The sequence below is a fragment of the Schistocerca cancellata genome, chromosome 6 (assembly GCF_023864275.1).
Source record: "Schistocerca cancellata isolate TAMUIC-IGC-003103 chromosome 6, iqSchCanc2.1, whole genome shotgun sequence".
In the NCBI taxonomy this organism is placed as follows: Eukaryota; Metazoa; Arthropoda; class Insecta; order Orthoptera; family Acrididae; genus Schistocerca; species Schistocerca cancellata.
Window position 1 is genome coordinate 420,874,979 of NC_064631.1, and position 26,945 is coordinate 420,901,923.

The 26,945-nt window shown below is 40.5% G+C and overlaps 1 protein-coding gene across 2 annotated transcripts in view; it reads right to left on the reverse strand.

Annotated features, from left to right (window-relative positions):
• The window catches only part of LOC126190823 (integrin alpha-PS4-like), a 175,916-nt gene that overhangs the window by 22,398 nt on the left and 126,573 nt on the right, over positions 1 to 26,945 (reverse strand). For both annotated transcript variants that reach the window (XM_049931393.1, XM_049931392.1), the window contains exons 18-20: positions 18,700 to 18,799; positions 9,648 to 9,761; positions 8,815 to 9,130 (exon numbers count right to left, since the gene is read on the reverse strand). In XM_049931393.1, the coding sequence (XP_049787350.1) occupies positions 8,815 to 9,130; positions 9,648 to 9,761; positions 18,700 to 18,799 (530 nt within the window). The remainder of the gene's footprint in view (positions 1 to 8,814; positions 9,131 to 9,647; positions 9,762 to 18,699; positions 18,800 to 26,945) is intronic.

Here is a 26,945-nt window from a genome sequence, read left to right on the forward strand (position 1 = left end):
CAGCCGGTTTTCTTTAGCATAACCCAGAGAGCTTCCCGTGGGACTCGGTCGAATGCTTATTCCAGGTCTACAAAGCACATGAACAGAGGAAGATGTTGCTCTAAGCTTTTCTCTTGCATTTGTTTGGCAACAAATGTGGCATCCACTGTGCCTCTGTCAGGCGAAAGCCACACTGGGTCTCTGGTAGCACTTTTTCTGCAAGGTGCGTTAGCCTGTTGTTGAGTATGTGAGCCAGGACTTTCCCTGCTGCTGAGAGAAGAGAGATTCCCCTGTGAGAACTGCAGTCAGAAATGTCACCTTTGCCTTTGTAAATCTTGCAAATGCAGGAATCTTTCCAATCTTGTGGAATTATTTTGCACTCTCAAATCTTTGAAATTAGAACAAACAGTGGGTCCATGATGTTTGGCCCACCATATTTATAAAATTCTGTTGGTAAGTGTTGTGACTCGCCGATTATTCAAAGTGCCGCCACGCAATTACGCACGTCCTCTACGTGCGGCGCTGTCTGCCAGCCACGCAGCAGCTGCGCCACCTAAGCAGCCAGCCGAGCAGCGGCCGCTAGACTGAGACTCAGTGTTTAATCGAATGCCGACTTGTACACAGGTCAACTTACTCAGTGACTTATATGTGTTGTTGTCCGAAATATGTTTTAAATTTGAAGATATAAAAATTGGCGACGAGGTAGTGGATTTTTCCTTTCCACCGTTGACTCACAGGGTTCCATGGCTACTGTCGAGCAGCTCTTGCAAAATCTCCTTGAACAGCAAACGCTTCTAACGACGGCGATTCGCGATCAGCAAACGCTTCTAACAGCGGCGATTCACGATTTCGTCGCGGCATCGAAAGCGGGGCGTTTCTCGTCGTTGGCTGTACCTCCTTTTCCACCTTACGACGAGACGGCGGAAGACTGGTCTGATTATGAAAAACGTCTTCGACAGCACTTCTTGGCATTTCATGTCACGGATGAACAACCATGTAAGTCTCTGTTCCTTTCCTGGATTTCACCTCAAATGTATCGGTTGTTGTCGCAATTGGCTCCTTTGAAGGATCCTGCGTCTTTGTCCTTTGCTGAAATGTGCTCACTTCTGTCTGTCTATTTTCAAAAGCAAACGCATGTGGTAGCCTCTCGTGTTGCCTTTTATCATTGTCAAAAACAACCAAATCAGTCCTATCGCGCTTGGGCTGCTGAACTTCACGGCCTCAGTCGAAAGTGTCAATTTGTTACTGACGTTCTCAAAGAATCCTATGCCGATTCCATGGTACGGGATGCTATTATCCGGTCGGCGCCCGACAAAGAAGTTCGGCAACGTGCCCTTCAGTTGGCGAATCCGACTCTAGATGAAGTTCTCTCCATTGCGCAGTCTTTTGAAATTTCTCGCTCCGCTGGGGCGCAAATAGAAGCGTGGGGTGACGTCGGGGAAATACAACCTCTGTGCGCTGTTGACGACGCGTGCGGCGTGTCCCCGCCGGCCGACGTGGCCGCAGTGCGCTCCCACGCGCAGCCTCGGCCTAGCCGTAAACAACCCACTAAGAAACTGCAGCAAACTCCCCGGCAACTTCCTTCATGTCCGCGGTGTTTTACGAAACATTCACGCGAGGATTGTCCCCAACGTTGGGCTGTGTGTCACAATTGCAAAAAGAAAGGTCATGTGTCTTCCATTTGTAAATCCGACCGCATACATGATGTTCATGAACATGACGCTGATTCTGATTCTGTGTTGTCTGTCAATTGCACTTCTTCCCTTTCAGGGAAGTAATTCCTCACTGTTCAAATCCTTGGTCGAGATGTTCGCATGCAAGTGGATACCGGTTCTGCTGCCACTATAATTAATTCTCAGACGTATCTTCAGCTGGGTTCTCCACTCCTGTCCCCCGTCACTCGGCAATTACGGGCGTACAATAAACAGAAGATTTCTCTCTTGGGACAGTTTAATGCTGAAGTATCTTACAAATCCGTCGTTCGCACTGTTCCCATATTTGTGGTCGACCAGAGCACCGCAGAAAATCTTTTTGGTTTCGATGCCTTTCGCGTTTTTGGGTTCTCCATAGATGACTCTGTCAATATTGTCTCTGACGCTATTCCTTATGCTCAACTGGATTCCTTGTCGACGACATTTTCGTCCCTTTTTTCTCCTGGGTTAGGCCATGCAAACGACTTTGAAGCTCATATCACGCTCAAACCCACGGCGTGGCCTAAGTTTTTTCAGGCTCGGCCCATTCCTGTGGCCCTTTGTGATCGGGTAAAACAGGAGTTGGATCATCTCACTGCTTCAGGGGTCTTGCTTCCTGTCACTTCCAGTGAGTGGTCCTCTCCTGTCATTGTAGTTGCTAAGCCCAATGGTGATATTCGTCTCTGTGGCAATTTCAAAGCCACTGTAAATGCTCAATGCCTCATCGACACTTACCCTATGCCCCGTCCTGAAGAACTGTTCACTAAACTCGCTGGAGGACAGTACTTTTCTAAAATTGATCTGTCGGAAGCTTATCATCAACTTCCTCTCGACGCTGCTTCCCGGCAGTTTCTGGTCCTTAACACGCCTTTCAGCCTCTATCAATACCAACGCTTGCCATTCGGGGTTGCTAGCGCCCCTGCTCTCTTTCAGCGATTCTTGGAACAATTATTGCTGTCTCAGGGTGTATCAATTACATGGACGACATTGTTGTCACTGGCTCCACCACTGAAGAACATCTTCAAAATCTCCGCACACTTTTTAATGTCTTACAGACTGCCGGTCTTAAGTGTAATCTTCAGAAATCACAATTTTTTCAGGCATCTATCACGTACTTGGGGTTTCAACTCTCTTGGGATGGTATTCGTCCGCTTCAACACACTGTTCCTGCGATTGATGCCCTTCCTCGCCCTACATCTGTTAAGGAACTGCAGGCTTTCTTGGGGAAAATAGCATACTATCACAAGTTTTTACCGTCTGCGGCGTCGGTGGCTCAGCCGTTGCATTGCCTGTTGCATACAAACGTGCCTTTTCACTGGTCCGCGTCATGTGACGCGGCTTTCCGGAAATTAAAGACTATGCTGAAACAGGCCCCATGCCTGGCTACTTATCGACCTGGCCAACATCTTGTTCTTGCCACAGATGCCTCTCAATACGGGGTCAGTGCAGTCCTTGCGCACCCTTTTTCTGACGGTTCGGAACTACCCATTGCTTATGCCTCCAAAACGCTCACGGATGCCCAACAAAAGTATTCTCAAATTGAGAAAGAAGCTTTGGCCATCATTTATGCTCTTCATAAGTTTGGTGTTTTTCTCTATGGCTCAAAATTTCATCTTGTTACGGATCACAAACCGCTTGTTTCCTTGTTTCATCCATCAACACATCACTTCCCGACAAGGCTGGACACTGCCTCCAGCGTTGGGCTCTTTACTTGTCTCGTTTCAATTATGAGACTCATTTCCGGCCAACGGCTCAACATGCGAATGCTGATGCTTTGTCTCGCCTTCCCATGGGTCCTGATCAGGCATTCGATAGGGACGAACTTTTGTGTTTCCACCTGGATGTTGCCGAGCAACGGGTTGTGGACGGGTTCCCCACACTGGGGACAGGCTGGCGGCTGCTACGGGTTCTGACCCTACCCTCTCCCAGGTTTTACGCTGTATTCAGAAGGGTTGGCCAGATCGCCCGTCCGCTAAGACTTCTGATCCGTTGCGGAACTACTACACTTTGCGCTACCGCCTCATGGCTAGGGATGGTGTTATCCTCCTCTCCACTGATAATGCTTCGCCGCGTGTTGTGGTACCTGCGTCTTTGCGTGCTTCGGTCTTGCGCCTCCTTCACCAGGGGCACTGGGGTGTGTCTCGCACAAAATCTCTGGCACGCCGTCATGTGTACTGGCCTGGCATCGACTCTGACATCGCACACATGGTCGCTGCCTGCGGCCCTTGTGCGTCACAGGCCGCTGCCCCGAAGTCATCTTTGTCACCGTGGCCTTTGCCTGAGAAGCCCTGGGAGCGCATTCATGCTGACTTTGCGGGACCCTCTTTTGGTACTTATTGGCTCCTCATAACTGACGCCTATTCTAACTTTCCTTTCATTGTCCGTTGCACGTCACCTACCACTGCGGCAACCACCAGTGCTCTGGCCCACATTTTTTCTTTGAAAGGCCTCCCCTCTACTCTTGTTACTGATAATGGTCCGCAATTTGCCTCTTCCGACTTTGCAGATTTTTGTGCTCGTCACGGCATTACGCATGTCACGGCCCCACCGTTCCATCCACAATCCAACGGTGAGGCTGAACGACTGGTCTGCACATTTAAGGCTCAGATGCGGAAACTTCTGACTTCTTCTGCTGCTGATGACGCGCTTTTCCAGTTCCTGGCGTCTTACCGTTTCACCCCCATGGGCGATCACAGCCCGGCTGAGCTCTTACATGGCTGACAGCCCCGCACGCTACTTCATCTTCTGCGGCCTCCCACCTCACGGCCGCGGGTGCCTTCACTTGGCCGGTTCACCGCTGACGACCTCGTCTGGGTGCGGGGATATGGCAGGCGGCCAAAATGGAGCCCGGGCCGCATCTTACGACACCGTGGCAGATGCCTGTATGAAATCCAGACGGACACGGGCGTTGCAGTGCGTCATTCGGACCAGCTTCGGCCTTGGGTGCCAGCAACGCCTGTTCCGAATGCCGCCACACCACCTTTAGCTCTACCTGATGCTCGGGATCTTGGCATCTCTCAATACTCACAATGCAGCCCTCTCACCGTCATCGCGATGCCAGCACCAGAACGGACGCCACCAGGAGACGTGCCCATGCAGGAACCGGAGGACCGTCCTCTGTCAGAGTACATCTACTTGCCTCCTCTTCCAACAGACGCCGACACATCGCCCATGTCTCCTGTCATATCAACTGGACTTGCCGCAACGGGCAGATTGGTGCAGGGGGCCCCAGCAGATTCAACCCCTACGTCTCCTGTCATCTCAACCCGTTATCATCGGGGACACTTCCGTCCGTACAGGAAGCCTCCTCCTCGAGACTTTACAGCGAGTCAAACAACACCTATGGACGTTAGCCATCTCCAGGACACCTCCATCAAGACCAGTGCAACAATTTCAAAGGGGGGAAAAGTGTTGTGACTCGGCGATTATTCAAAGTGCCGCCGCGCAATTACGCACGTCCTCTACGTGCGGCGCTGTCTGCCAGCCACGCAGCAGCTGCGCCACCTAAGCGGCCAGCCGAGCAGCGGCCGCTAGACTGAGACTCAGTGTTTAATCGAATGCCGACTTGTACACAGGTCAACTTACTCAGTGACTTATATGTGTTGTTGTCCAAAATATGTGTTAAATTTGAAGATATAAAAGTAAGTTGTCTAATCATGCTGATTCATTATTTTTCAGCTTAGCCAATGCTGAAATGAATTCACTGAACGAAGGGGCATCAGCATGTTGTTCGTCGACTGGCAGGCCTTCAAGTGATTCTATATATGGAATATCAGTCATCTTATGGTTGGGATTAAGAACATCATCAAAATGTTCTGCCCACCAAGCAAGGATATCACTCTGTTGCGTCAGCCGACAGGTTTTATCTTTGTCATAAACAGGTACTATCTTCCTTGATTTTGGACCAAAGATAGTTCTCAGGCACTCGAAGAATCTGCCTGTTTGGTTTGTGTCAGCGTATGATTGCATTTCATTGGCATCATTCAGTCACCATTTGTCTTTGAGGGTGCGCACCTTCACTTTCAGGTTGTAGTGCGCTACTTTAACCTTGTCAAGATCAGGATTGCGAAGAGATGTTCTGAAATCATTAACATATGGGAGTAACCACACAACAGTAAAGCAAAGCCATTATATGTGCAGTGAATGAACTATACGACTATATATATTTATCTGTGTTACTGCAACCAACAGATAAGAGTACCAGTTAATGCATTAAATTTATGGAGTCCATAATCTTTATTTCTTTATCTTCCAATATTTAAGCTGTACACTTTCTGGCCTTCTTAAGAGTGAGCCAACAGGCTGAAGATACAGTACTTGTATCATCACTTTAAATCACAGAAAACATGTGCCAGATACACTGCTGATTGGTGGCAAAGAGTGTTCATAATCTGAAATGTGTCTATGTGGTATATCTATGGTGAGATATCAGTGTATCATTACTAGCTGCACTGAATCAACATATTTGTGAGTTAATTAGAGAAAACACTGGATTCCATGATTTGTCTACATTGAAACCACCATCTTTGTTAATTACATTTTTTGCCAGATAAATTATGCAGTTGGAACGCAGTTTGTGAAGAATTTAATTAACAATGATAGTGGCTTCAACCTGGAGACAAAAATGGAGAAAATGTTGGTTGGTGTCAAAATTCTATCTTACAAGAACAGCAGCTGCCATGTAATTTTAAGGATTAGTTTTAAACAAAAATTACAAATGTGCAGTAACCAGTGCTGTATTCTAAACTAGGGTGAAAAAGGCAAACTATGTTAGAAAAGAAAAGGAAAGAAATCTTGTGGTACATTATTAAATAGGAAACAAAGCAGATGCAGCTGGCATTCATTGCTTCTAATTGTTGCTGGGAGACAGATAAAAGTAGGTAGCTACCATTTGTCCTCTAATTCAGTGTATTATTAAGGTATACCTGGAATAAATTAAGTAGATGGAATTGAAATTCCATAGTTCTTGTATATGATGCAAGTACCATTTTGGGGCAACAGTTTCCAGGATGACCAAAGAAACCAAAAATTGGCTCTGACGCATGTGTATACATTCATCTGCAATGTATTAAGATCATCAAAAAACAAAAGAAACCATTTTCACAGCACTTCTGAGCATTGTCAACAGGTGGTGGAATGTCCTCTTGTTTGGGTACATGTTTGAACCCACCATGGCATACAATCAGTGAGAACTTAAAACCAAATTTGGTCCAAATTGTCCTGCTTTTCAATGGCAATACTGTATAAGTCACAAAAAGTACATAGCAATTGTCAAAATTCAGAAACAACATGTTTCAATTGAAACCACACATGTCTGACTGGGTTCACATCAGGAGAACAGGAGGCCACTCTGTTTCTGGTGATCATGCTGAATGAATGTGTTCATGAGAACAGAAAAATGAGCATACAGGGTAAATCATGCAGAATGGATGCCCCAGGATTGGTGTTGGGTGTTGTTTACATAAGAAACCCAGAATTGTTTGTATCCTGGTAATTGCAGACAATGTGTTTGAAGACAACCAATAATACTGAATGCCTCCAACAATGAGTCACACATATTCAACAAGGTAGTGCTGGAGTGAAGTTCTAGGGTGGCATTACAAGGGGCCACCATACACCTCTCATGGTTGCTGAGGGCAACTCACTGCTGTGAGGTATGGGTACAAGAGTCTGAAAACAATAGTGGGACTGCATTGCTAAGATTTTGGTGACAATTTCAACTTGATTGTATTATCACAATCAAGTTGAAATTGTCACCAAAATCTTAGCAATGCAGTCCCACTATTGTTTTCAGACTCTTGTCTGGAGGACATAGAGGACGTGCATAATTGCGTGGCGGCACTTTGAATGATCGGCGAGTCACAACATTGTCCCTGTACCTTACAGCAGTGAGATTGCCCTCAGCAACCGTGAGAGATGTATGGTGGCCCCTTGTAATGCCACCCTAGAACTTCATTCTCTCCAGCACTACCTTGTTGAATATGTGTGACTCATTGTTGGAGGCATTCAGTATTATTGGTTGTCTTCAAACACATTGTCTGCAATTACTAGGATACAAACAAATCTGGGTTTCTTATGTAAACAACACCCAACACCAATCCCGGGGCATCCATTCTGCATGATTTCTTGTCCACCTGTAATGGAGTCCATAATGTGCTCACAATGTGGTGCTTGCCATGTTTATCAGGAACAGAGGTTTGCATCTTGGAATCATTTCCTAACAGTTGATGCAAACTTCCTGTAGCTTCTTCATATGCCAAATTCAGTTCTGGAGCACTCATCCCATGGTTATTTTGACTTCAAAGTCATAGGTATCATTATTCTGTGCATCTGTCAAAGGTGGGTGGTCTGTGCATTTTAGATACTCAACATTACCTGTGAGTTGGAACTGATTCTACATCTGCACCACATCACTTTGACTCTCATGCATACATCAGTCAACTTCCCTGGCCTTCTGAGCATTACATGATGATGCAGACCTGATAATATATAGCAGTTGGATCCTTCGTGGCATGATGGATGTTCCCTCTACTGTTCCACAGACGTCTCTAATGTGTTCCTACTGGTGCTTTGCTTTTAAATGAAATGCTGCAATCCAATGAAATGCAGTGTTCTACTCACACTTAGTGCTCATTGTAACTATGTGTATGTTTATAAACAATGTCAAGAATGACCTTCTGATCCATATAGGAACAGTCACAATAGCAACATACACCACATATTGAGGTGATGTAACAACTTTTGTTGATGTGGGTAGATGCAGAGATAACATCTAAAATGTCCACAAGACAGCCTCTCTGTAGTTTAAGTAACAGAAAAGCAGCAAGGCATTCAACAAGATGGGAAACCAAGTACATATTGCACATAGGTTGCCATCACTATGTTTTCTATAGCAGTTTTCATTCTTTCGTTATACTGTACTTGCAGTGTTCGTAATACGTTTCCTATTTTATAATACGCCAACGTAATAATTCACATTTTCAAAATACACTAAAATCCTATTTCCATTTAATCTCAGTAAAAAGAACATCCTGTACATTTCCGTCAGGAAGTATTAAAATTGCCATTTTTTGTATTTCCACATACGGCATTTAATTCTAGATAGAATACTCAGAAATGAAATAACTGTACAGGTTTTACTTACCCCATGAGGTAATAGGAGTGAGTTTTGCAGTAAAAGTAACAAGAACTCTTGAAGTAAGAGGTGCTAATAGGTCAACAGTGCAGTACACCTGAAGGCAGACCACATCTCGATGGGAACAATTGAATGATTGTACACTGGTAGATAAATCTTCAACCTCTTTTTGTGTCACTTGCCGTTTTCGGCGTCGTTGTTGTATGACGTTAATACCACTCCCAAGAAAGTCGCCCTCAGTTTCACCAGAATCCCAAGTTTCCATTGAAGTAAAGTCCAGTGGACCTACGTGATGACAGTTTAGTGGTTCGTCATCAAGATATGCCTGCAAAGATAAATTTATGATTAATCATCACTACATATGCATATCTTGGATGTGTCCTCTTATTATTATAACAGACATAAATGTATTTGTAAATGTATTCCAAGTATCATTATAGCTTATTAAAAACAGACAAAATTGTTATTGTTGTTCAAATATAATTCTAAAGGAAATCCCAGAAAAACATTTTGTTTCCTACAAGAGCTTAACTTGACCTGCTCAAAAACATTATCCATATCTTACAATATACAGACTTTATTTCAGAACAGGAGATTAAATTTAAGGTAATTATGATTTCCATAGTGACAATGAAGTTACAACATAATTCATCAAAACAACAAAATATTACTGACGAAACGTCAAACTTGTGACTCATTAGTGAATTTCATTAACTTTTGATTTCACAAGTTTAATATAAACAGTAAACAATTAATACAGTAAAGACAATTCTCTACCTACGAAAGTACTTGAAGACACTCATTTTTGGACATATTTTTTGCATATTGAATGTTACTATTACCTTTGGTTTATAAATTTCAAGGAGGGTTATGATAGAGTTCTTCATCTTGACCTGGGCAGGAATATGGAATTCAAGGCCAACATCCTGCACTGGACTTGGTCCATAATTAACAACCTGTGAAAATAATGTGTTTTTTGTGTGTCTGTTACATATATAACATACAGTATAAAATCACTTTATTACAATTAACATGTTCATTGAAATTTTTGGAATATGAGGTCAGTTTTGGACTGCACATCGCTTTTCCTATTTCCCTACAACTGAGAGTCACACTTAATGTTATTAATTTCCCTTTTTTTTCTCATTCTTCCAGTTCTGACTACGTAATTTTTCTCTTCCCTCTTTCTGATTCTCCTTCCATCTTTTATTGTTGTTTTGATCTTTTTCTTTTGTTCCTCTGTCTTATACCTCTGATTTTACAAGTTCACTTCTTTTTTATGTGTCTTGGACGTGAATGATTTTTCTCTGTTCTACCATTTACCTTGTTATTAGTACCTATGTATTAAGATTATTGCATAAAATAAGGCAAAGGCAATCACTCCCCTATAGTGTAGAGACACTTGGAGCACAGAAACATGTAACAGGAAACAGCTTCCTCATTAGCTTTCAAGCTTTTGCTCTGCCAAAGTACACACATTCACATGCACATGAACATGGACCATCTTCCAAAAACTTGCCTTTTTCCTGCTAATACCTTCTTGTGTCTGTGGCAGAACTGCCAGAAAATATTAATATCTTTGCTTTTTTGTACTTCACTTCACTTACTTTGGTTGTTGACTAGTCGGTGTGAGACATTCGTCATGACTGTTACCGTGATTGTCGGAAACTATTTCTTTGTATTTTGATTTATCTTGTGCAAATAAAAATATCACATAGTGAAAGTAAATGGTGTTTTTTGTGTTATACGTATAACACTCGCCATACTGGTGACCTCTGACGCGCAACATACGTCCGATTCGACAATGTGGCCGTTTACTTCGACATCTCCACTTCACTCACCTTACACTCCTTTCGGACTACAACAAGATACTAATGGTGCCTCTACACTGCCTTTCCACGGTTTCCTACGCACAACGCCACCAACAACTGGGATAAAATTGGAAGATAAGTACAACGCCGTGGAATTTTCTCCGTCATCAACAATGCCGTTGTGGACTGTTTCAACATCGTCAGTGACGTCACCTGCTATGAAATATTTTTCTACGTTCATCTATAACAAACCAATCATGAGTGCCGTGCCTAAATTTGTGACTTACAGTGCGTCGTATGTACAACCTCCTGTGACATGTAGTGTGCAACAGTGCCCCAACACTATGAAACTCACAGACTCTTCGAGCCCACAGATCACTTGGAGCTCCCCATATATTGCTGATAAATCGGTTTTGGACACATTCTCTCCCCACCCACTACAAGACTCACTACAAAAACAGATGGGTACAAATTTCAGTGACAACAATTACTGGTTGGACAGTCGCCCCGCCCCAATTGTTTCCGCAGCCCCGGCTGCGCCTGCCGCGCCTCCCACGCCAGCCGTGTTTAAACGAGCAGCCGCGAGTGACATTTTATTTTTTTTTAAATTTGGTATGCGTATTCCATAGATCCGTACATGCGAGTGATTCTCCTGGATGTGGAACATGTCAATGCAATTGTACAAATACAATTAATGCTACAGAATAGTAATATAATACAATGATATAGATATTAATAAGTATCACTTTTTCTCATTTACAAGCTGTCATTTAACTAGTATAGCAATTATCAATATAACATTATAACTATAACATTAACATAATATTGTATCATCCATCTAATAACTAAGAGACTAAATACAACTATTATTAAGGGAAGGCATTACTTCTGGAAAAGAATTCATCTAACGAGTACAGTGGATGGTCAAGCAGGTATTTTTTTAACATACCTTTGAACAGCGTTTCATTTTCCCTTGTACATTTAATATAATTAGGCAATGCATTAAAAGTCTTTATAGCAGCATACTTTACTCCCTTCTGTACAAGTGTTAAATTTTTTAGTTCAACATGTAGATCATCTTTACCTCTATTATTGTAGTTATGGTATGAACAATTTGTTTCATACTGAGCATAGTCTTTATTAACTACATTCATCAGAGAGTATATGTACTGACATCTTGTGGTCAGAATACCTAACTGTGTAAAAAGTTTTCTACGTGAGGTTCGTGGAGGAACCCCACACATGATTCTGACTGCTCTCTTCTGAGCAGTTAAGATTTTTTTTTTTTTTTTTTTTTTTTTTTTTTTTTTTTTTTTTTTTTTTTTTTTTTTTTTTTTTTTGAGGCTGGTGAATTACCCCAGAATATTATGCCGTAACTTATTAATGAGAGAAAGTACCCAAAGTAAGCTGATTTTAAAATGTTGATGTCCCCAAAATGAGTAAAGATTCTTAGAGCAAAAGTTGCTGATGAAAGCCTTTTTAGAGTAAGGGACACATGCTGTTCCCAGTTGAGCCTACAATCAATGTGAACCCCCAGGAATTTAGTGGAGTGCACTTGTTCTAGTTCCTGATTGTCTTGAGCAATTACTATATTTTCTAGAGTTTTATTTTTGTGTGGAACTGTATAAAATTAGTTTTTTTAATATGAACTGAAAGAGAATTAATTGAAAACCAAGCTGTAACTTCTCTGAGTATATCATTAACATCAGTCTCCAGATCAGCAGTAGACTTACTATCTACAACAATGCTTGTATCATCAGCAAACATTGTGAATTCACAATTTTTACTAATGGACAGGGGTAAATCATTAACATATATTAAAAATAGCAAGGTCTAAGGACAAATCCCTGGGGAACTCCATGCTGAATTTTGCCCCATTCAGAATCCACTAGATTAGAAGATCCTTTGTTGCAGCCATTTAGAACCACCTTTTGTTTCCTGTCTTCAAGATATGATTTTAGCCAGTTACCTATAGGCCCTTCGATTCCGTAATGATAGGCCTTCTCCAAGAGTATCTTGTGGTTTACACAATCAAAGGCCTTGGAAATATCACAGAAGACACCAACTGGTGACTTCTTACTATTAATAGACTCCAAGACATCATTTGTGAGTGAATATATGGCACGCTCTGTGGAAACCCCTTATTGGAAACCAAATTGTCTGTGGTTAATAATATTAAGTTTATCAAGATGTGCCACAATCCTGTTATACACTGCCTTTTCAAGAACCTTTGAAAATGTTGTTAAGAGAGAGACAGGACGATAATTTTTGACATCTGTAGCATCGCCAGACTTGAAAAGAGGTCTCACAATGGCATATTTCATTCTCTCTGGAACAGCTCCCTCATAAAGAGACATGTTGTAAATGTGAGCAAGTACTACACTTACATCATTACTGCAGGCTTTCAACAGTTTACTAGAGACAGCTTCATAAACACTCCGCCACTCCCGTCCGCTGTGCTATCAACACATCCACAACACAAGAGTGAGAAAATTCCTAAATTACCAAGGCTCACGATGGACAATCCGCATACGTGGTTTATTTTGGCAGAGACTATATTCACCGCCCTAAACATTGATTCAGACAGTGCTAAATTTATTGCGCTTATTAATGCCCTAGAGGACCACGCTGAGTGGGTACAGGACTTAGTGCTGTTGGCGGCCCCCACAAATCGTTACGCACTGGCAAAACAACAGATCTGCGAACGTCTAGCTAAGACTACACAAGAGTCTGTTTTATAAATACTGTGAGATGTACATCTCAAAGGCTCAACTCCTTCACAACTGTGGCGATGTATCAGACCAGTCTTCGATAGCAAAACTATGCCAGATGAAGCTTTACTATCTTTTTGGGTTGCAAAGCTGCCGCAAGCTATCTAACTGCAGCTCCTATCACACGATCAGGAACCTCTACAAGCGAAATTATTGCTGGCCGACGCCGCATATAAGATAATCAACAGAAGAAAGTTATCTACGTGTGCCCCCCTCGATATTACGCCTCCCCCGCGTGGCAGAGGCCAATATTTGCAAAACAACAGAGTACACTGGCTGAGCGCCAGATTCCACACCGTCCTTCACCATCCCATACCACAGCTTCAAGTGACGTCCTTCACCCCGTAACAACACAGGATCAACAAGTTTATCCTCTCTGCTGGTATCACTCCGTTTACGATAATACAGCCAGGAATTGCCGCTCACCCTATGCAATGCGCCCAAACACGCACGGCGGGCCGCCATAGGTGCACCGGTCCGCACTGTGACGTCAAGTCGCCTAACAGATCACAGGCTAGTACTTCTTGTGTCTGTGACAGAACTGCCAGAAAATATTAATATCTTTGCTTTTTTGTACTTCGCTTCACTTACTTTGGTTGTTGACTAGTTGGTGTGAGACATTCGTCATGACTGTTACCGTGATTGTTGGAAACTATTTCTTTGTGTTTTGATTTATGTTGTGCCAATAAAAATACCACATAGTGAAAGTAAATGGTGTTTTCTGTGTTATAAGTATAACACTCACCATATGTCCTTCCCTACCTCCACTCCGCCTCCATCAGCTCAGCCAACTGCTTTCAATAACTGAGTATCAATAATCAGTCCCACTGTGATCACAAGAGTGTGTGTTCAGGTGTCTGCATGGTTGTATGTGTGAGTTTGTGTGCATTTGCTGCGAAAAGAGCAAGAGCTCAAAAGGTTGTGTGAATGTTGTTTTCTGCTATGTGTTTCTGTGCTCCACCCATCGTTCCAGTGGAGGTAAGTGGTTACTGTTGCGTTATTTTACACACTGCTCCAGCCAGGAATTACCATTATTGTTATTAAGATTAGTAACAGCTTCTAACTCACTGTCCAAGTTTCTACCGTCTTTCTTGTCTCTTTACCCTTTAGCTTCTAAATGATACCTTAATTTAAAATTTCAAGATACGGTGGTGCATTATGTGTATTACCCTCATTTTTGCTATAAATTCTTTACATATAAATGAATAACAGCTCATTGGGAGAGTATATTTTGGGAGGAAAAAAAGCCTTCATCTAAACAAATATAAAACAGAGCTTTCATTACAATTATTAGATATTTTTCACTTGCTTGTAGCAGAATATATTGTTCCCTCTGCAATTATTTTATTTAACTCTAGAACTAAAACATTGTTCAGAAGCCTTACTTTTACACAGAGAGCTTGGCTGTAACAGTGGTATGGGGCAATTTGTTTGTTTGGAAAATTGCACAGTACAGTTTCAATAAAATTTCATAAATAAGAGATTTCAAGTAAATTCATTGTGATTTCTTTACTCAGATACAGCAGTTTTTAAATACCTCCAGAGTAACAACATATAAGCTGTTGATTGGAAAACAGATAGTGGTACAGAAAAGCCGGCAGCTGTAATTAAACCCCAGTGATATTACTGGGCTAGACTGCCTTCAGTTGACAAAGGCATCTCATCTCCCTGCAGGAATTTCCCACTGATGCTAATATAGATCTGTTTTACCTAGTTGGTTGTCAAGACTAATAAGAACTGTGCAGATGAGATCACTAGGTAAAGTGGAAGTAGAGCCAGTTACTGATGCTGCATCAGACAGTCTAAACATAAACCTAAGTTATGACTAAATGTGAATATTGGGGGACAGTTACAAGAAGTCAATTTAGTTATGCATTCAGAGGAGACAGTGGACATAGCATCAGCTCATTGTCTGATTGTGAGCTACCAGGTAGAGGACTGTCAACTAAAGCCACTAATGAATACTTCACACGATGGAAATCTGGGCTGCTATGCATTCTATGTGGCCATGATCACTAACAAGCTGCTTGTCCACAGGAATGACCACTGTCAAACTGTGGGCAAGAAACAGATGGACCATCCAGCTGCTGACCATGGCATCCAGTATGATGTGCTTGACTTCAGCAACTTCTTCACAGCCTTTGCCAACTGGATTCCTCCCACCAATATGGGGGGAACTCACACTGCAACATGTCCTTCACTCCTGTAACTGTCCTGGCCCCAATCCTTGCTAGTCTCTTTCCTCCACCTGCCTATCACCTTCCTTGCTCCTTCTCCAACCCTTCATACTCCTTCTACCCTGCCAGTGCACCTACATAGCCATAGCTCCTTCTCTACTTTTTTCCTCTGTCCTTTCCCTTCTCCCCCAGCACAGCTTTCCAATTCTGCACCTAGCAGGCAACTGTCCTTATCATCCACATCATATTCTTGTATACTCCCACAGGCTGTACTACCATTTCCCACCAACTCTACTTTGCCATATCTTCCCTCCCCACACAATACCTCTTCTGTAGCCCTACTACCCATCCAAGCAAAGATTTCTGCTCACTTCAGATGCAGTTGCAGTTGGGCCTTAGCACCCAAAGACAACAGTCGCAATGTGTTTAATTATTTTTGGAAAATAATTCTTCTAAGGAATACAGTGGGTGGCCAAGCAGGTATTCCTTTAACGTACATCTGAATAGCATTTCTCTTGTACATTTATTATAATTAAGTAGTGAATTAAAATTCTTAATATCAGCATAGTTACTCCCTTCTGTACAAGTGACAATTGTTTTATTTCAGAATGGAGATCATCTGTACCTCCAGTGTTATCATTGTGGTATGAATAATTTGTTCCATACTGAGCATAGTTTCTGATGAATTTTGTCATTGAAAATTATGCTCAGTATGAAACACATCGTTCATACCACAACTATAATGCTACAGGTAAAGATGATCTCCATTTTGAAGTAAAAAATTTGTCACTGGATGGAGTAAAGTTTGCTGCTATTAAGACTTTGAATGCACTGCCTAATAATATTAAATGTACAAGAGAAAATGAAATGCTATTCAGATGTATGTTAAAAAATACCTCCTTGACCATCCACTGTACTCCTTAGATGAATTCTTTTCCAGAAATAATTAAAAGTTTCCATATACACTTTTAATATACTCCTTGAATAAAAAGATATATCTTGTTATTCAGTTATTAAATGAAAGATACAATACTATATTAATGTTAGACAGTGAATTATAATATTAGATAAATGTTAGATACTAATTAAGAAAGATTGATAATTACTATTATTTATATTATTGTACTGTTATTATTATTCTGTAGTATTAGTTGTATTTGTATAATTGTATTGACACATTCCACATCCAAGTGAATTACTTGCACATATGGATCCATGGAATACACATACCAAATAAAACGAATGGATGTGAGTTACGTATGTGTGAAGTGCAAGTTTTTGTTTTTTCTTTGTCTGATGAAAGACTTCGTCCAATAGATAATTATATCTAGCAGTCTTTTTTCCTGTGCCTGCCTACCACTTAGTGCCCCCTCTATGCAGTGAATGGCAATCTGTTCTTTTCATCTTCAGATGGACTCAAGGAGGTTGAGCAAAGGAATGGTAATCTGGAGCATAAATAAGATAAAAATAATAGATGCAGAAGAGAGTTGCTGAAGAGGAGCGAAAACTGGAGGTAAATTCTGAAGAGGATGGAAGATGAATTTTGATTAAGGAAGTAGAAGTATGGAATGTAGTAAGTTGGAATCTAATCCCTCTCTCTCATGTTTTCTACTCCCAAAAACAGATAAGTTTTTTTGTGCTTTCAATCTATTCCTAATCCAGTTGCACATGTAATATGTACAGAAACAGATAAAATTGTTATTTAATGAAATCTTATTTAAATTTATAGATCAGTAGTTTATATTTATCTTCCTCATAAGAATAATGCACTTGATTTTATTAGAACACTGAGTAATTAAAAGTTACAGTTAAGTGAAGTACCAATAATGTCATATATGGTAAAACATTTTGAGCTAATGAGCAACAGAAGAGGTATTGTTGCCAATTATTTGGAAGCAGACATATCCAAAATTCTGAAAATATAATTGAAATTATCTTTATTTAGTTAACTTACAAAATAATTGACATAAAAAATTTGGACCCTCACAATTGAAATTGCCTATTTTGTTCTAATCACTGCAAATTCGGAACTTTGACAGTGTAATATTTTTGCTTAAAATTTTTTTAATAAGACAAAACCTCTTACTAATTAATTCAGTAGGTAATTAAGATTTCAAATGACTTAGAATCATAAATCATTTATTTCAGGATGGTTACCATACTCGTAAATAGAGGATTTTAGATGACATATAATAATGCTCTGTACGCTTTTGCGAATTACTAACCTGAAACATTTTTCATAAACAAACAATATTTAAGTCTTTGAGTCCATTTAAAATAATAAAATCTAACCTAGTCAAATTTCAAAGCATTTAGTAGTTTCAGAAGCCACATCATGTTCTTACACTTATCTTTACACAGCCACCTGTCCCCCAAAATCAGCAGTCTATGACCAGCCAGCAGACATCTCTATGCCCTAAAGGAATGTTGGAAATTAATATAGACACATGAAGTATGAAATGATGAGGCTTCAGAAAGAACAGACAAGGGAAACAAATCTGTGAAAATCATTGCAAAAAAAAAAAAAAAAAAAAAAAAAAAAAAAAAAAAAAAAAAAAAAAAAAAAAAAAAAAAGATGTGTATGTTAGTGAGATGTCGTATGGCAATCAGGATAGAAACTTGTCACAGGAAAAAGTACTGAAGAGAAGTAAAGACAAACATGAAAATATATGAAATAAATTAATGACATTTAACCTAGTAGGTACCAATATTAAGTGATGTAAATGTTAGAAAAGATTAGAAGAGATGGATGATGACATCACAGCAGTCAAAATACTGATGATGGAACAAAAATATCTTTTTGTGTTTTCCAACCTTTATATTGTTACACAAGTAGACAGCAGTTAACATTAAAAGATTAACAGCAACCTGAAATTTAAACAAAAATACTTTGATGGTCATAGAATTAGATATTACTTTAGCATTGTATATAAGTAACAGTAATGTTCTTACAGCATTTGGCTCTTGTGCTAAAACTTCCACTATTGTTAATGCACGTTGGTAGCTAATGTGCGTGAATAGAAACTGTTTCCTGCAAATAGATCTATTTACAATTGCTTTACTGATGAACTTTACATTCCTGAAGGTTTCCTTTTATACTCTGGTAAGTGAGTAGGGGTATGTATGTACACTTACCTGAAACAAATGCCTGAAAACTCGCTTCTTTCCTAGAGCTTCATCTGATTCAACTGCGCTGCTGTTGGTAGTAAGAAGAAGCTGCTCATGACTGCTTTTCCTGTGAAAGTGAGTCATACTTTTTCAAGAACCTCTGTGCATAATGTAAAAGTTAATAATAAAAGATGGAATGGACAGAGTGTCTATACTTACCAAGAGCACTAAGAATTTGATATAGGAGGTATGAAAAAGAAGGAAAAAAGATTTGGGTTTAATGTCTTATAGGCAATGAAGTCTTTTAAGGTAGAGCACAAGATCAGACTGGGCAAGAACTGAGAAAGAAATTGGCTATGTCCTTTTCAAAGGAATGATATTAGCACACATGTTAACTAACTAGGGAAACCATGGAAGACATAATTCTGAATGGTCGATGAGGATTTAAAGACTGCATCTCCTAAATGTATCTTAATCATTATACTGCCTTTCTGGATAAGAGTGTCCAAGACTCAAAAAGAATACCTGAAGCATACAGAACACAGGTTCTCTCTTCTGGAGAAAAATAAAATGTAGAGATGTTATTAAAAAAGATGGAAGGGGGGTTGTTCTGTTAGGTTATGTACAGAATGAAAGAAAGTAAGTACAAATGAAAGAAAGTTCTCTAGTAATTACAGTCAAACTACTTGAAAATTTGACTTAGATCAAGATCATTATTGATCTAAATAGCCCCCCCCCTCCCCTTTGATTCCTTACAACTTTCTTTCTCTCCAGAGTAAGGGACATGATTTCTAAACACTTGAATTGGATAGCAGCAATACCAAGTCACATTGTGCTCCAATTAAAACACTGTAAATTCCCTAATATTCCCTTCTGAAGCTAGAACTCTATTTCAAAGGTATTTGGTATAAACAGAGCATTAAACCCTAAACTTCAGTTTTTCCTAAAATTATTTTAAGTGTTTCTTCTGTCCTCACAATATTCCTATCAATTTTAGTGTTCAAAACACTATCATTCAGTAATCATTTATACATTATTAAATGCATTAACACAACACTGGAAAATCGTGGATGGATTACACGGAATGGAAGCAGTAAAGTGCTAAACAGTCATAATCCAGATCAAAATTGTTTGTAAGCTTTCTGACAATGTCCTACTTCAGAGCTGACTAACAAAAATGTAGGCACACATTGACTCTAATACTGTTATATTGTCCTGGGTAGTTACGGTACTTGGAATGGCACAGTTTGTGAAGCAGTCATTGCGGTCAAGCGCGTTGTGCTTGACAGTGCTCAACTTTACTCACAGCCACAGTTTAGCAGTCTCCATTCATTCAGGTAACTGCAGTCACTTAAAGCGCATTTGAAAATTGGTATATTGACATGACTGCTTTCACATGTGGTTCTGCATCTGATAGAATAGGATTTGCCTATGACTCAATTGGAATAGACCACAAGGATATGCCCCTTGTGGCAAGAAATTGGAAGTAGGCAGTAGAAAAGAGTGCAAGAATTGTCGGAGGATAACATTGATGAGTCATTGTGCAAAGATTTTTGAGAAAATTTTGGAAGCACTAATTCGGGCAGAATTAGAAGGAAGAATGAGAGAAGAGCAACATGGCTTCAGAACAGGAAGGTCCACGGTGGATCTAATTTTTGCTGGGAGATAGCTGCAGGAACAGCACTATGAATGTGGAATATACCTACTAATGACCTTCCTGGACATTGAAAAAGCATATGAAAGTGTACGTAGAAGCAAAGTGTGGAAAACTCTGGAGAACAGAGGAGTAGCAAAACAGATTATTTGGAGGATAAGGGAAATGTACCATGGAAGTGTGAGCTGTGTGAAAGTGGGAGGAGATAGATCAGCTTGGATTGAACAGAAGAATGGCTTGAGGCAGGGAAGTGCACTTTCACCATTACTCTTAATTGTAGTGATGGATGATATAATGAGTACAGCAGCACAAGTAATTGGTGAAAGGAAGATGAAAGCTATGGTGTTTGCAGATGATCTGATGATTTGGGGGAATAAGGAGGAGGAAGTACAAGAGCAGTTGGATGTATGGGAATGAACAATACAAGAATATGGGATGGAATTTAGTATAAGTAAGAGTGAGATGATTATCACAACAAGAAAGCAGGAGAGAGGAACAACTGGAATAACAATTGGTGGGGGATAATGGAGAGTTTAAAGTACCTAGGAAGCCTGATACAGGGAGATGAAAAAACGACAGAGAAATAAATGAGTGGGGAAGAAAAGCAGAAGCATTTTGGAAGAATGTCAGAAGCCTGATACGGAGCAAGGATGTACCCCAAATAAGTAAAAAGGTTATGTATCGATCATACTATGTCCTGATCCTGACAAATGTGTCAGAAACCTTGATTATGAAAGGAAGAGAGAAAAGCAAAGTACAAGCTAGTGAGATGAAAATCTTGAGAATCAGTATTGGAGTGACAAAGATAGACATGTTAAAAAAAGAGAGGATCAGAGAGTTAATGAAGGTGAAACCATTACAGGAGGAGACAGAGAAGTCAAGGCTGAGATGGTACGGACACATTAAGAGAATAGAGTAGAAGAGGATACCCAGGAGGATACAAGAGATAAAACTGGAAGGAAAGAGACCAAGAGGAAGACCGTGAGACAGAGGGCTAGGAGTAGAAGAATGTGTCCAGAAGAAAGGAGAAGACTGGACCAAGGTGAAGACGGAGAGATGGTGGCAAGACAGAGGATGATGGAAAGGCCTATGTTCCATACAGACCCGGCCAGAGACTGGAAACTGTCCAAGATGATGATGATAACTTGTACTTACTCACTAATAATTAAGCAGTAAACTAGTGCACATTATATTTCCACTTTTGCCAAACTGGACACTTAAACAAGTACAGTGGTTCTGGTGCTCAGAGACTGCTTCCCATATGGCATGTATGGAGGGCAGGATGGTGAGAGCGGTAGTCTGACTGCAGTGATTTGCAAGGGAAGGTGTGCCTATAGGACATGCAACAGCGGGAGAAACCTATGGCACCAGCTGTAAGTGTGGTGAATGCAATAAAAGAAGCAGTCACAGATTATCAGATGCAAATGGTTATGGGAAGTAGTGGGTGTAGCAAATAACCATAAATGCCCAGTGAATGTAAGTTCAGATCCTAAGATTGACAAGAAGAAAATCATTGCTTCTAATATCCCTAACATGGTTTCAGAAAGAACAGATGGCTCTCAAAAAACACCTATTGTAGAAAAAGTGTGTGCATCATCTGTCAATATCATAAACAATAATTAAAACACTTCACAAAATATTAGTTGTGCCTCCAATCTCCCAACAGTCATGGACATACTTATGCTGACCCATATGTTTTGCCTGCAGACATAAAAAATAAAAATATAGGCACACTACACCCTATGGCAGTTGGGAAGCTGCTCCACAGTTCTATTTCTGAAGCAAAGCATAACAACTGAGGTAGAAACAGGCTTAAAATAGTGGTAAAGAGTCTTGATGTTGCTAATAATACTATGAAGTCACCAGTAGTGGCAAGAAAGATACTGATATATACATTCCCTATTATTTGATACTTAAACAATGTGTCATAAGAGGTGTGCATCAGACAGTAACAATAGAGGAACTGTTCACAGAAATGCAGTCACTTATTAAAGTTGTAAATGTAAGAAAGATGAGCAAATTAGTGCTTCAAAATAACAGTCCAATAATTAACCATATACTATTTTGTCTAAAACTGACAGATGAGACTGTGGCTGTGTACAATTAATGTAGGTTAATTCTTACAAAGAAGAAGACAGCAACCAGCCACTATTACTACTGCTATTTATTTAGCTAAATAGCGCCGTTATTGGTTTTGAACTGCCTGTTCACATGATTTTCAAGATACACTTTACATTATCATCAGTTTTCGATTTTTATTCTTCCAATGTGGTGAAATATTTTTGGTGTGTTGGTGCCGTCGAAAATTCCATGCAATTTTGTTGCAAAGTTGCAGGATTGTATTTTTCGATTCCAAAATATATCCAGCACTTATTTATAAATCTGCAATCTTTGTGATAACTCCACATGTGGCAAATTTATTTTGTCTGTGTGTGTGTGTGTGTGTGTGTGTGTGTGTGTGTGTGGTGCTTTGCACAATATGATGATGTACAAATTACATAAGTGCCTTTGTCAGCACCAACACACCAAAAATATTTCACCACAGTGGAAGAATAAAAATCGAAAACTGACAATAATGTGAAGTGTATCTTGCATACCATGTGAACAGCCATCTGATGATGAACTTGCAAGTTAAAAACTGGTAACGGCGCTGTTTAGCTAAATAAATAGCAGTATTAATAGTGGCTGGTTGCTGTCTTCTTCTATGTAAGAATTAACCTACATTAATTAACCATATATGTCACCGGTCTTACTGCTGTCTCCATATATGTTTTGACCAGGCTGATGAATTTCTTAAGGCTGCCATATTCTGCCATGATTTCTCATTTCTCATACCGTTTTTCTGTGCACCTAAACTTAGGCTGTCATGAAGTCAAGAACAAGCCGTGGATGTTCTTATTGTATTCCAATAGTTCTTCATTGATGGTCTTGATGCAGAATATGCTGTTTGTTGTTGTTGATCTACTTTTCCAAAAAGCATTCTGGTAGGCCCCTAGTATGCCCTTGATTTAGGGGATTAGTCCTTGGAGTATTACATGGGACAGTACTTTGTATGCTGTGACTGTGACTGGTAGGGAAATTCCTCTGTAATTCCTGCAGTTTCCTTTATCTCCTTCCTTGTATATAGGGATAGTAATTAATTCCTCCCATTCATCTGGTACTTTTTCATCTCACCAAATTTTAACACAGTCCATTCACTACCCATAGAAATTATGGGTGTTTTGTGATTCTCCTAACTGTCAGCACTCAAGGAATATCTGAGTATGGGCTTCATGATTGTTAATTCATGATGCATTATTTACCAGCAGTGATGGCTGGTAGTTAGCTGTTCACTCTTTTAATACTTCTGAGAGCTGCTAGATGGATGTTCTTGCTTCCACAAACTGTTATGTAACTTGAAAAACAAATTACAGGTATGATAAATTCCCAAACATTCATTGTTGCAGTGTGCTTCTGTAGTTGCCTTGATTGCAAAAGTTTGGTGTGAAATGGGAGATGGTTGATTGATGAGGAAATTCTGCAGCTACTTGAAGAATCTGGATCTGAAATTGATTATGATGCTTTTGAAATAGATGGCAATATTTCTGAAACAGATGGTCATCTGATTTTTTTTTCTTTATCTTATAAGCAGGAGCCACAAAAAGAAGTTGAACAAGTTTATGACTTCTGGGGGCTGCAAAACTCACTTTGGCCCAACTGGATTGTGTTAAGAATAAAATGAAACAATTGTTCATGACATTTCTATCAAATGTCAGCAATTACAGTGGCATTCTACCACTTCCAGCTGCTTTGTGTTTTTTCAATTTTTTCAACCTGCTGGTTACTGCTTTGTATGTTGGGCAAGTTTTCTCCAGTTTGTTGTCTGTTTCTGTACAGTTCAGTTAGTTGTCAAAATACTCTTTACAAGTCTGTAATATCTCATCTGATCCAGTTATAATTTTTCTTTTTTCTCTTGGTAGCACATTGATTGTTTCCTTCATTCTCCCTGTAGCCATGTTCTAAATCTTCATTTTTCCTATCCTGTAGCGCTCACGCCTTCCTGGCTGTGTTGCTAACATCTATCACCATTTTGCATGTATCACTGAACTATTTCTTCATCCCTCATTCTATTATTGTTGATGTTTTTGGCTGACATTTGATTCACTTCTTAAAGCATGTCCAGAGTATATTTATGTCTTAGTTTCATTTTACTTCATTTCCTTTGCTGTTTTGTCAGGTACTTCAAATATGTTGCTCACAAAACTCAGAGCTCAAACAAACTCAACTGTTCGACAAATACAACTGTTCAACATGTTCAGGTGGTGGTAGTTGCTGTTGTCACTGCTGCAAGATGTGTGGCCAGGCCAGGAGTAGGAAACATGTATGTGAGTGGATGCACTCACAGTTGGATGACAGTGATGCTCACAGCACACCCTCAGAGAGACAAAGAGAGGCCTTCCATGCATGAACACTGGGTAACGAATGTGCTGCTGGACACTCCTGTAGTTATCAGCTAAATTAAACCTCTGCAGTGCACCATGTCTGGTCATTAACCAGAGGTTCTTGTTTCTCTTGTTTTCATTTAATGGCGGGTAGTACTGGATTCCAGGCAGTGCTTATTTGAAAACCTGCACCCCTATTAAGTTTGTCCTCTGTATGGATATGTATGGCCTTCTTCAAAACACAATCCCAGAATGATGATGCCAAGGATAAAATGTCAGTCTTCTCCTAACACATGTGATGCCGCGGGTTCAGGCAGTGCTCTGGTACAGCTGATTTATCAGGTTGGCCCAAGCATGTATGACAGACTAGAGGCATTACCTATGTCTCTCCAGCATTTGAACTCACTCCATCCAAATATTCAGTCCACCATGGAAGTGGAAGAAGATAGGATCTTACTATTTCTGGATGACATGGTTAGAAGAAAAGTTAACAGTATGGTGGGAGACAGTTTCTGCTGCAAAGCACCTCGCACAGAATTATATTTGCAGGTCACAAGCTGTCATCATCCTGCAAAATGCAGTAGTGTCTTACACTCTCTGGTACACAGAGCATATGTGGTCTCAAATGCTGACAGTCTCCCTGGTGAGCTACAACACCTAAGAATCATGTTACAACAGAATGGATACTCTGATTGACAGATATGTAATGCATTACATTCTGAGCAAGTTCAGTGTGGGGATGTAAATAAAGATACAGAGATACCAAACAGTGGCCTTCTTCTAATATTTTGGCAGCATGTCAAGAATAGAAAGAACCTTCAAGAAACACAACTTTGTATTGCCTACCATATTTGAGGTTTCGACCACCTCCCATCACATCCTGAAATGAGGACTGTTCTGCCCACTATCCTTCCCACCACTTCCACAGTGGTATTCCACCACCCACTGAACCTACAAAATATCCTCGTCCATCCCTAATCAAGCCCTGCTTCGAACCTCTTGCCTTATGGCACATATCCTTGTAACAAACCTAGATGCAAGACCTGTCTCATAGATCCTCCCACCATCACTTACTCGAGTCCATTCACAAGCATCACCTACCCCTCAGAGGTGCAGCTACCAGTGAAACTAATCATGTGATCTACAAGCTAAGATGCAACCACACTGTTGCTTTGCATGTGGGCATGACAACCAACAAGCTGTCTGTCCCCATGAATGGTCATCAAAAAACTGTGGCCAAGAAACAACGGGACCACCCACTAGCTGAGCACACTGTCCAACTCAATATTCTTCATTTCAATGACTGCTTCACGGCCTCTGCCATATGGATCCTTGCTACAAACACCAGTTCTTCTGAACCGCGTGGGTCGGAAGTCTCACTGCAATATATCCTGTGTTCCCATAGCCCTTCTGGCCTCAATCTTTGTTAGTCATCCTCTTCCTATACCCTTCCCTGTTTCAATTCCAACATTAAACAGCCTTGTATTCCACCAATGCACTCAAAGTCTGTCTGTTTCTCTCCTTTTCCACCCCCCCCCCCCCTCCCCATCACCTTGTTCTCTGTCTAACCTCTCAACCATACCTAGCTGCCCTATTCTCTCTCCATCTTATCCCTGCTCCCACAAGTAGCATTTTACAGTCCCCCTTCCCTACCCACCTCCCTGACCCAGCCTCTTCTTTATCCCCAATGCCCAGATTGCTTCTCCCATCATGTGCAGTTGCTGGATGTCTGGCCTTGGCAGCCAGAGACAGTGGTTACATGTGTGTGATTCTGTTTGTGTGAATGTGTTTGTGTGTGTGTGTGTGTGTGTGTGTGTTTTGCCTAATGCAGAAGAAGGCCTTCTGGTCATAAGCTTTCGTGTTTAGCAGTCTTTTTAATGTAATTGTTTGCAACTCAATACCTTAATTAGAAAATATCATTAATTGAAAATATTCATGCAGTACAACTCTGCAGACTTGGTGCAACCTAGGAGACATATTTCAGTAATTGGACCTATAAGATTCAATAATACAATAATCCAACATAACAATAATACATTTTATTTTTCCTGAAATTAATTATCTTTCATGATAATTGAATTTGGAGTTCGGAGACGCAGGCACTTTTCATTGTGAATTCTGTCATAGCTGCTGTGGCATTTTTGACTTTGACTACATAAATTTGTTACCTTAATTTTTCTGTATAGAATGACACACAC